Source organism: Elephantulus edwardii, unplaced genomic scaffold (assembly GCF_000299155.1).
Source record: "Elephantulus edwardii isolate Elephantulus edwardi_28Jun2011 unplaced genomic scaffold, EleEdw1.0 scaffold00131, whole genome shotgun sequence".
NCBI classification, from domain to species: domain Eukaryota; kingdom Metazoa; phylum Chordata; class Mammalia; order Macroscelidea; family Macroscelididae; genus Elephantulus; species Elephantulus edwardii.
In genome coordinates this window covers 4,103,023-4,114,990 of record NW_006399881.1, presented here as the reverse complement: position 1 = coordinate 4,114,990, position 11,968 = coordinate 4,103,023, and the positions used below count along the sequence as shown (strand labels likewise).

The following is an 11,968-nucleotide window of genomic DNA, read 5'->3' as shown; positions in this document are numbered from 1 at the left end:
TCTCCTTCTCCTTCTCCTTCTCCTTCTCCTTCTCCTTCTCCTTCTCCTTCTCCTTCTCCTTCTCCTTCTCCTTCTCCTTCTCCTTCTCCTTCTCCTTCTTTCACAAAGTTTCTTCTTAAATGTACAACAGGCTCCAAGGCAAAACTTCATTTTAACTACAGGAGGCAACAGATGTTACAGCATAGAATTCAGATGTTTTAAAAAGGAACGGAAGTAAGGTTCATCATTGCCTCAGTCTTATTTTTTCCAGATTTCTTAATTCCATTCGTGGGCAGCGGACCTTTGCCCATGGCCTTTGCTTTTAGTTCCCTGAATTTCTTCTGTTCTTCTTTTTGTTTCTTCTTGAAAGCCTTATCTTCCTCATCCGTCTCCTTGGTCTGCTTCTTGGGGCATTTCAGGGGCTTCTTCTTACCACCTTCACAGCCAGACATGGTGCTGGCCACCCATTCCCCAGACCTGCCACCCCAAATTCTCTTTTAAAGTCAACTCTCGCTTTGAGAGACCAGTTTTCATATCCCAAACATAAGCAAAACAGCTTGGGCAGCTGCAGACAAATGTCCTTGGCAACCAACCCTGATCAAATCCTTCAACAATTCCATTAGGGTGAAAAAAAATCTCTTTCTCTGTGTGTGTGTGTGTGTGTGTGTGTGTGTGTGTGTGTATCAATGCACATCTTTCCATATTGGCTTCAGCTGATAGCTAATTTCAGTCAGTCCTTGTGTAAACAAAATCCCAGTTCCCTAAATTAAGCTGAAGAGCTGTGTAATTTTTTTTAACCTCAATGGATTTACACACATACACACACACACACTCCACAGCAAAAAGAAATCAAAGAAACAATATCTTTTTTTAATCTTTTTACTATTTAATTTGAGTAGTTGTCCCTATTCACTCAGAGAATAGAACTGAGTCAGTGTCTATAGTCTTGGACTTTCCATAAAATTAGAGTGGTTCAGTGTGGAAATAGTTATGCTCAGTGCTGTGTGAGGGATATAAAACCACTGTATGGCACTACGGAGGTAATGGATGGTAAGGAAGAAAAGGCAGCCAAGGGGCCTCCTGCATGGCAATCAAACTTTATTTTTTGCTAATTCCTTCAGAGCATTCTGAACTTCCTCCTTTATTACCATTGCCTCTTCATCATATGTTGTTTCTTGAAATTCTTCTGTACCAGCCAACTCTTTTTGGTACAGTGACTCTGTAGACTCCTTCTATCTTCTTTGAAGTCTTCCTGGATAATTCAATATTCTATCCTTAAGTATTGCGACTTGAGGCTGGAATTTGTTCTTCAGCTTAAGAAATGCCAAGTGAGTATGGCCCTTTTGATTTTCTGGCTCCAGCTCCTTGCACATTTCGTTATAATACTTTGCTTTGTCTTCCTGTGCTGCCCTTTGAAATTTTCTATTCAGCTCCTTAACTTCTTGGTTTATTCTCTTTGCTTTGGCTTCTCAGTGCTCTAGTGCAATATTCCAAGTCTCTTCTGACATCCATTTTTGTCTTTTGTTCTTCTTCTTTTGTCTTTGTAATGACCTTTTACATTCTTATAGACAATACTCTTGATGTCCTCCCACAGCTCATCTGGTCTTCGTTCATTAGTGTTCAAGGCCTCAAACCTGTTCCTGAATTGTTTTTTAAATTCATTTGGGATAGCCTCAAGGTTAAATTTTGATTCCTGTGGATTTGATTTGACCTTCTTTTGCTTTAATTTGAATTTGCGTAAGAGTAGTTGATGGTCTGTTCTGAAATCAGCACCTGTCCTAGTCTTCAGAGCTAACTTCTCCAGTGATTCACAGAGTGTGGAAATTATCATACAAAAATAATTTCTATCACATGCAAGAAAAATCCTGCTGAAGATTATCCAGAAATTACTGGAAGAGTACATTGACAGAGAACTATCAGAAATACAAGCTGGGTTTCGAAGAGGCTGTAGCACTAGAGACAGTATCACTAGTGTCAGATGGATCTTGGCAGAAAGCAAAGAGTACCAGAGCAATATCTATCTGTGTTTCATTGACTATGCAAAGGCATTTGACTGTGTGCATCACAACAGATTTTGGCTAGCTTTGAGAAGAATGGTAATCCCAAAATACTTGATTGTGCTTATGCAAAACATATGAGGACCAGGAGAATCCTCAGAACAGAGCAGGGAAACACTACATGGTTCAAAATCTGGAAAGGAGTGTGTCAGAGATGTACTCTGTCTCCATGCCTTTTCAGTCTATATGCAGAATATATCATGGACTTTATGAGGAGAAATGTGGCATCAGGATTGGAGAAAGACTCATCAACAACCTACATTATGCAAATGACACAACCTTGCTTGCTGAAACTGAGGAGGACCTGAAGCACTTGCTGCAGAAGATCAAGAACTATAGTCTTCAATATGGATTGAAGCTTAACATCAAGAAATCAAAGATTCTCACCAGTGGGCCAACTGGCAGCACCATGATGGATGAAGAAGAGATTAAAGCTGTTTATAATTATAGCTTGCTTGGCTCCACAATCAACACTCTTGGCACCAGCTGTCAGGAAATCAAAAAGCTAATTTTATTGGGTGAATCTGCTGTCAGGGACCTTTCCAGAGTCGTGAGAAGCAATGATGTCTGTCTAGAGACTAAGGTGAGCCTGATCCAGTCCATGGTCTTAGCAATTTCTTGCTATGCCTCAGAGAGCTGGATAATGACTAAGGATAATAGAAGAAGAATAGATGCCTTTGAGTTGTGCTGCTGGGGAAGAATCTTGAACATACCATGGACTGCCAAGAAAACAAATAGGTCTGTCTTGGAGAGGGTGAAAATAAAATTCTTCTTGGAGACTAGGATTTTGATGCTCTGGCTCACATATTTTGGGCACGTGGCCTTAGAGAAGGACATCATACTTGGAAGGGTAGAAGGATAGCACAGGAGAGGAAGACCCCAGATGAGATAGATTGATACAGTAACTAGCCAAAGAGGGTAGGTGTGTTTGAGTCAGTGAGACTGGCTTAGGAGAGGGAAGGCTTCAGAGCTATTGTATCACAGGCAACGTGATGGCCCATAACAGCAGCAATCCTACCTCACAAATAACTCCCATTGGCATCTTTCTTAGAAAAAATTAACAAAGGAATATACCATCATGAGCTCAATAGTCAAGCCCTTCAGATAAATACTAAGTAGAATATATGAATATTAAGGATGAAGTAAAAAATTGCCCTTCCCTTTACCCCATTCCATTTCTTCAAAGGTAAACATTGTTCCAAGACCAAACATGGTCTTATTATGATTTGGGTGAAACTTTATAGAGCAAATCAGTTTCCCAGAAATTACCTTGTGACATGTTGTGAACTTAGTGGTAGATAGAACTGCTGACAAAGCCTGGAATCAGTTCATCCAAAAGGCTTTTCCCTTTTATTGAAAAAATTTTGTTGTATAAGACAAACAGTGACCAAGTTGCTTTCTCTTTCTATCTCCTGAATAGGAATTAAATAGTAAATAATTATTAAATAGTAAATAGGTACTCATTGGGGCAGAGATGAGTGTTTTTACACTATCAAGCCAAATGCACACACGTTTCTCCTTTGCATATTTCTGTTTGGTACAGGTTTGCCATGCGAGGAATGGAGCAACAGAACTGAAATTTGTGACAAGACCTTACAGAGAAGACATGGCAAGAGGGGATCAATTGTTTTAGGAATGAATGATGATGGGATCCAAGGAAGATGCTTTAAAAGCCTTAGACAAAGTTATGAGCTTGAAGATCGACCTGAATCCCCATTGGTTGAGAAGATGTCTAAAGACCGTCCATTTGGGCACCTGCTCTCTGAGAAGCAAGTTAAGGAAAAACTCCCAGCCCCCAAAGCAGAAACTACTACCCCTCAGAAGTTGCCTTCAGATAAAAAAGAAACCGAAGTACTCTATAGCATCATAGACCACAAAGGCAAAAAGGCCCTGCCACCACCACGCACACAGGAAGATGTGAGTGTATCTGTGGTTGCAGGCCCACCATCGTACAATGAAGGTAGAGCTTTTGGATCTAAGAAGACAGACATCAAGCGTCCTCCACTATCAGTAGTACAAAGTCCATGTGCACCTCAGGAAATCGTCACCCCCTCGGTGACAGTGGAGAATAAGGAGCTTCCTCCCTATCAGAAGCTGTCAGGACAGGAAATAGCATCCACCACGTACTCTAAAAGTGCCCATCTTAAGATGGAGTCGGCCCAAGATATGCCAAACATCAAAGAAAAGGCAATCCAGACTAGACCCTGTGTCCTGAAAGCAAGCATTGTAGATCCAGTGAGTCTGACGGTCAAGAGAAGAATTTCTATTGAGAGGATGCAGTCCAGCAGCCTTCCTTGTGCTTTGGAGGAGACTGAACCCTGTCAAGTCTCTAAGTCAGAGAAGGAGAGCAATTCAGAGGAGCACATGGCCAGTAAACAGTCTTTCCAGTCCTCAGAGAAACCTAGGTATGAGCAAAAAGTCCTCTCAAAATCAGAAAGCATGGCTGTGAAATCCCACAGTGTGAGGCCACAGATGGCTCACAGGTACTCTGCACAGGCCTTGGGCAAGCCTGAAGATGAAAAAGAAGCCTTCCCAGATTCACAGAAAGCAAAGGGAGAAGCTTGTCTTGAGAGGCAGCCACCTCCTCAAAGCTCTTCACAGTCCTTGGAGAAGACAAAAGACAGGCAAGAGGTCTTTGCACAACCAAAAAGTGGTATTGAGGGAGCAGGTGCTCACCAGAAACAGCAAATTCCCAGATGGCTTAGTCTGACACTGAGAGAGCCTGAAAAGAAAAGTATCATTTCAAACTCATATGGTTATGTTGAGAAATACTATTGTTGTAAGAATTGGAACAGTTCTGAGGAGGACTTGCCTCTTGGAAAGCCTTTGCAGGCCTTGGAAAAGCCTGAAGAGAAAATTCTGGAAAAGAACAAGAATGATACTGTCGAGCAGCAGCCATCCAGACCTCCTCTTCAGCCTTTGATGAAACAGCTTAATCAGCAAATCTCCTCACGCCTAATTAGTTCATCTACAGAACAAGGTGGTGGTTCCATGGAGCCCAAGTTTGCTGAAAGGTCCCCTTGCCAGTCAGGGATGAATCCTGAATTCAAGCATCAAGATCCCGAGGGCACTGCTGAGCAGGGCATTTCTACCACCTTACTGCCTTCCAGTGACCTCTCTGGGGACTTTAAGATGCATAAACGTAAGCAGTGGGTCTTCCCAGAGAGGATTAATGTTGAAGACATGGTACCTTTGAAGTGCAAGATTGTCAGACGTCACCCTAAGCCCCCAAGGAGTCTATTTGATCAAGAAGTCTTTGTGAGACCCAAAGTCCTTACTGCTGAAGAGAACATTCCAGAGAAATCAGAGAATATCCAGAGTGCTGATGTGACTGATGAGAGAATTTCAACAAATCTGAAGCCTCCAAGACGTGTTTTTCAGCTATTCTTGGCTGCTAAAGCTGAGCCACAAGCCTCTTCAGTAGTTGGAAACAGCACTTCTGAGGAGCAGCAGCCATCAACTTGTTTTTCCCAGCCCTCGATGAATTTGAAAGAGGAGCCCAAAGAAGTCCCAGTTCCAGAGGATGTTGCTGTGCAAAGGGACACATCTGTAGTGACACTGCCCAAATATTCTTCTAGTACCTTTGCCAAATGCCAGCAGGTCTTATTCAAGAGTACCGCTATGGGAGATGATACTTTAAGAGCGCAGCTGCCTCCAGAAGGCTCCTGCCAGCCCATGATGAGATCTCAAGCCCAGCCACAGATCAATAGGCGAGATTCAATTAGCATTTCTGCAGAAAAGAGAAGTTTCATGGAGTCACCTGTGCCTAAACAGTCTTCCCAGTCTTTGGTGAAGCCTAACGTTGAGAAACAAGCCTCTCTAGGTCCAAAGAGTGCTCCTTTGAAGGGGGACATCTCAGTGAAGATTACTGAATGTTATCCCAAGAGCCTGGTGACACCAACAGTCAAGCAGGGCACCTTTGGTTCAATGAGCAATTTGGTTCCTCTCCGAGGTTCTTTGCAGCCACGAGCGAGCCCTAAATTTGAGCAACAGGTCTCTGCAGGTCCAGCACCTGCTGCTGTTGTTGAGGAGACCTCTATGAAGCAGCTGCCACCCAGAGAATCTTTGTCTGTTGTAAAGCAGAAAGCCCAGCAAAGTTCCTCAAGTTTTGAAGGTATCGCTCTTGAGGGGGGCATTTATAAAAGGCCAATGCCTTCTAGGTATCCTGCCCCATTCTTAATAAAGTCTAAAGCCCAGGAAAAGCCCTCCCATCTGGGGATTGATACTGTGGAAGAAGACATACCAAAGAAATCAATGCTTCCTAAATATCCTTCTCAGTCATTTGTGAAGTTCATGGTGCAGCAAGTCTTTTCTGTTTCAGACAACCCACCTGTCAATAAGGGCCTTTATGCAAGTCCCGTGCCTCTAACTGATCCTTCCAAATCTTTGGTGAAGCCTAAATTCGAGCAGCAAGCTCAAGCCCAACCTGGGAAGCCAATGCCAATGAAGAGCTCATTACAGGCCTTAGGGAAGCCGGAGGACCAAAAAGAAGTTGTTCCACAGAACACTCCAGAAAGGGAGAGCAGCTCTAAAGAGAAAATCCTTCCCAGACAGCTATTTATGGCCTTGGAGAAGCTTGAGCAGGAAATCACAGTTTCTGAGAACTCTCACAAAAAGCTGAAGAGCTCTGGAGAGAAATTGCCTCCCACAGGCCAGGCTTTGGAAGATGCTAAAGAGAAGAAACTGGTTCCTTCACGTTCTATGAGTGCTCCTGCTGAGAAAATAATCCTCAAGAGTGATCCCGGAAGCTCGCTCTCACCAAGAGGCCCACCGTATCCAGGCAAAACCCAGAGACAGAGCCAAAGCTCTCAAGACCAGAATAAGTGCATCCCACCCTTGGCTCCCAAGCTTGCAAAGTTCACCGGTGCCCCTGCCCCACAAACACCCATTTCCGGGGCCCCTCCTATGAAGAAAGAAAGTGTCTGGAAAAGTGATCAGATTGATAGTCAGTTGTTAAGCTCACCTACCGTTGCGGCTGATATTGAAAACGTTTTTGGAGTGAAGCTGAGAAGAACCTTTACCTTGCACACATTCAAAAATGACAAACAAGAAGACATCCCTGAGCTTCTAGGCAGCCCCTCGAGCCCCACTCCGTCATATATAGAGGAAGGAGAAGCAGCCAAGAAAGCGGACGTCTCAGAAAGCCTCACCACAATGTCCAATGTGCCAAAGATGGTGCTGGCATATGAAGACATAATAAAAAAGGAATCGGCTTGCAAGATCCCAGGTGAGATTTTAGCTTCCCAGAAGGCAAGTAGGCTCCAAGTTGAGGGAAGAACCTGAAATCAAATTTTTGGAGAGGAGGAAATCAAGTCTAGCCTCCTCTATAGAATTGTTTACTGAGTAAATCCAGCTTGTGGCTCTGGGGCCAGGGATGAGTCCCCTTCTAGACAAATGGATTTCTAGTCGATTGATTTTGGCTCTTCCCTTTTTGCCAAAGTGCTCTCCCTCTGGATACCCAGCTACACTCTGGAATGGACACATAGTCCTCTCTTAATCCCCTCCCCCTGCCCCATGCATCGAACATTTGAGTGTAATATTACTCTTTATCCTTGAGGGAGTGCTTGTGGCCTAGTCTATAGAGAATTGTCCTGCTAACCCAAAGGTTACTCCTCCCTGGGGTTCTCCAAGGGAGAAAGACGTCAATCTCCTGTATGAGCCACAGTCTCAGAAACCTAATGGATGGTCAGATATGAGTTGGTTCCAACTCCACAGCAATGCATTTAAATTATTTTCTCAGACTACTTTTTACATATACTCTTGCTGCACCCCCACCCCCACCCCCACAATACTATGTCACTTTTTAAAAGTCACCTTCTCAGTAGAGAACTATGTTCAAACTCTCAGCCTGAAATTTTAGTTTCATGCAAATGCCTTCACCTGAAATAGCTGAGAATTGAGCACATTAAGATGTCTCTCCTGCAACCTTCATATTTTTCCCTCCCTACCACACTTATGTATACACACTTGCATAATGGACTATGAACCAAGAATCCCTAAGGGATTTCCCCTGCCCCGAACATAGACATGCAAGATTAGAGAAATGATGTCAATGGTCTGAGCCTTTGACCTGGTAAGGAGTTTATCCACCCCGCCTGGCAACTACTGTCCTTACCCTGATTTTTCCATTGCCAGAGAGTTGATTCTGACCCCATAGAACAGAGTAGAGCTACCCAACAAGATTTCCAAGACTATATATAGTCTTTACAGATGCAAACTGCTTCATCTTCTCCCCACCCACCCCAGACCCATGGAGCAGCCAGGCTTTAACATCTTAACCAGGGCTTTTCTACCTTGATTAAGGGATGAGCAAAGAATGGACAATGGAGAGAAAGAGATGAGTAGAGGAACAGTACATTCAGGTAGTTAAGTAGTACCACTGGGATGGAGGGCTAGATGGGGAGGGGTGCCCTTCACTACTGGATATCTCTTTTACGTGGCAATTAACAAAGATCTCATTTGGGAGATTATTGTGGGTCAGCCACAGATAGGCAGGCTTCAGATCGTGCCTGCTTTGCTGCAATTCTAACTCCATTCATTACTTTCTCAGCTACAGCTCCTGGCCAACAGTCAGACTCCACCACTTCAGAACCAGTTTGGGTATCCATGGCAAAGCGGAGGCAGTGTATCCCATTCCATGAATTCAACAACTCTACTACTGCCAACAAATTGAGCACCACAAGGGGAGTTAGAGCCAAGGATGAGGCTGAAGAGTCTCTATGGAAGGTAAGACTTGAAACAGCTCTAAGAAACCTGCCCCCAAAAATGTGCTGGAGTCATAGCTTAGGCATGCATGGGGAATTTTGTCAGGCATGCATCGCTCAGGGGATCATAAATCTTTAGAGGGAATGATGCCCTTTGTACAGATGTGAACAGGTCCTGCCTTATGAGCTTAGATTTTTGTGAAGAGCAATGAACATAGCAAGATTTTGTAGATCTGCTTCATAGCAATTTCCAGATTATGACCTTTCAGAGTTAGGTCATTAAACCTCTAAAAGGTAATCATGGCATAAAACTTAGTGACTATCCGTAAAATTCTTCTCTCTTTTTTCTTTTTTTGCTCAGCCACAGCCACCCCTGTTCACCCCCATCAGTGATTTTAAAAATGTTATTGGTTTGCATATAATAATCCATATATATAATTTTTATACATGTACTTTTAATCCATTCATTACTATACATTATATTTTATATTACCATTGCTCTGCGTCTATTATCACCCCATCTTTTCAAGCCCCCATTGTACCTTTCCCTTTACTTCATCCCTTCTCTACCCACTAACCTCTGTTAGCCCAGTGATTTTTCCCTTCCTCTTTTTTCAAAATAAAGCTTTATTTTAATTGTGATATTAATGAGTGTTCATAGGGAAGTTAAATTTTCATTCATTCATTGTTGCACATTTTATCCCCTCTCCTTCCCTTCTATCCTTAAAATTCTAATGTCATGTTCTTCATATAGTCAAGCTTCTCAGATTACTTGCTCAGTGTATAGATGAATAGGTATGGTGAAGGATAAAACTCTCATGTACACTTTTTCTCCTATTAAACCATGGATTATCTTCCATCTTCCTCTGGTACTTCCTGAGTCATTAAATATTTTGCCCAGAGAATTCTTTAGTATAGCACATTGAGGTTTATTTTTTCTTCTTCTTCAATTCTTTAATCTTGAAAAATACCACGTGTGTTCCTCTCTTTAGGTTTTCGAACTCCAGTTGTTTCCATTTATCATTTTACTACTTTGTCTTCTCAAGACACCGTTTGAAATATTCTGTTCAGATCTCTTCATCAGCTTTTCTATTTATTCATGTTAGCTTATCTATGTTCTAGAAAAAGTTTCAGAGTCTCTTTTGACATCCATGTTGATCTTTTCTTCCTTTTCAGCTTTTTTAGTGACATTTTTTAAGGTGCACTTTATCCATGCTTCTCTATCCATTTGTTTGTTGATGGGAAATCTTGTTAACCTCCCATCAATGAATTGATAGAATGTGGAACCTCTATATCCTGTTTGCTGCCAAGGGCCAGAGATGGTTATTCTTCAGTGTTATTATTATCCTGTTATCCTGTTTGTATGTATGATAAAAGAACCTTTACTTTCACATCTAAAGGTAGTGAACTTGAGCCACCTTAGGTTTTATGAACCTCAAATTCCAAACTAAAAGTCGTTCAGTGCCATCTTTCATCTGTCTGTACATCTATAATCTAGCTCTCTCTTTACTTTTGATCACTGTTGAACTCATTGTACACTCTTTTGAAGAAGCAACTTGGCTGTTTGATGTCAGGATTTAATGAGGTTTTCTTTTCTTTGTTTCACTCAAGGGATGTAGCCCTGAAAATGAAAATCAACCAAGAACTACTATGTCCACTGTCTCTAAACAGATGATGGCTGTCGAAAGAGGTAAAAAAATTTAGATCCTTGCCCTCAAAAATAATCCTGGCAGAATGTTTCGAAACTTGTTATATCTAACTCAAGTCATCCATGTCTTCTACACAGATTCATTATCATGACTGAAAATTATTATCGTGACTCTGTGTGACTCTCCAGTGAGACATAGACATTAGACTATTTTAGGATGTTTCAGTGTCTATGTTCATATAAAGTCAATGTGTAATTTTCAGAGTGGCCGCTAGTCTTTGACCTCACCAAAAGAGCTGTACATAGACACAGAACGATGATCACTGACTTAGATGTTTCAGTGACTGTGTGTGCAAGAGGAAAGTGCGAGTCATTTTCCAGTTCACAGCAAAGCAATATTTTCTCACCTTATATGTTCCCAATGTCACTGCTAAACATAGTCTATTATAAAGGCCTGGAATCCCTAGGTGTGCGGCCCTATTGCATCATCAGTTGTTTTACTGAATGTCATAGATTGGAAAACTCAGACAATATTACCTTAATGGAAATTTTTTTAACTGCACAAGACCATAAAGTGCCTTTCCCTTCTTGCTTCATTTCAAAAGTGACATAATAATAATTCCCAAACAACTGTCAGTTAGCTATTGGTATTAACTACATGACTCTTGAGGCTATGTTGTTCTTGTTGTTGTGTGAAACTGAGTCAGTTCTGTTGACCCTATATGACAGAGTAGAACTGTCCCATAGAGTTTTCTAACCTTTGACCTTTATAAGAGCAGATTGTCAGGTGTTTTGGAGCCACTGGTGTGTTCAAACTGCTGAACTTTTAATTAGTAGCCTAGTGCTTAATCACCATGTCATGAGGGTTCCTTCCTATGGCCAATGGTCATGTTGATTTTCTCCCTTTGACATCCCCACACTGCCTTTGACATTATCCTTGCAGCAATGATTTCTAGAAGCCTGGCCCCATAGGAGGCAGGAGTTTAAAAGTATTAAGAGGAGAGAGATTAGAGTAAGACTGAAAGATTGAAAAAATATGATTGCTTCCAATAAACAACAAATCACAATATCACTGGCGCTTTTTGTTGCTTGTATTTTATCTGCTGTAGTTCCAGCTGAAGAGAAGATGGCTCCAGTGGCTGCCATTGGTAAAGAACCCAGAAAATCCGCAGCTTTTCCAGAAGCTCACAAAGAACCTGTTGAATCTGATGAGCCAATTTGGTTTGCCATGGCCAAGGAAAAATCCAAAGCATGGAGCTACTTAGCAGATGTGATGCAATAAATAGATCATGGGTTGAGCATCAGCATTTTCAGAGCTAGTCACCAACAGTGATACTCATTTCATGTAGTGGCTTCTTGCCTGTAGTGATGTTGAATTTGAATGACATAAATGCCACAAAATACATAGCCTCCAGTGCAGTCACTGCCAGCATCAGCAAACTCAGTACACCACATGCTGGATTTTGCATTTCTTTGCCTTTTTTGCTAGTAGAAGATTTGTGTTGATTGTATTTCATTTATATACCAGTTCATACTGAGAGTGTAGCTGTTGCACCTCCTCACCTCCTCTTCTCAGAGTG

General features: G+C 42.0%; 1 protein-coding gene across 1 annotated transcript in view; it reads left to right on the top strand.

The window, feature by feature from the left end:
- Window positions 1–11,670, top strand: part of KIAA1210 (KIAA1210 ortholog) — a 72,807-nt gene extending 61,137 nt beyond the window's left edge. Inside the window, exons 7-11 of the mRNA XM_006893818.1 lie at window positions 3,580–4,562; window positions 4,668–7,263; window positions 8,587–8,762; window positions 10,352–10,430; window positions 11,498–11,670. Coding sequence (XP_006893880.1) covers window positions 3,580–4,562; window positions 4,668–7,263; window positions 8,587–8,762; window positions 10,352–10,430; window positions 11,498–11,670 — 4,007 coding nt within the window. The remainder of the gene's footprint in view (window positions 1–3,579; window positions 4,563–4,667; window positions 7,264–8,586; window positions 8,763–10,351; window positions 10,431–11,497) is intronic.
- Window positions 11,671–11,968: the final 298 nt, after the last annotated feature.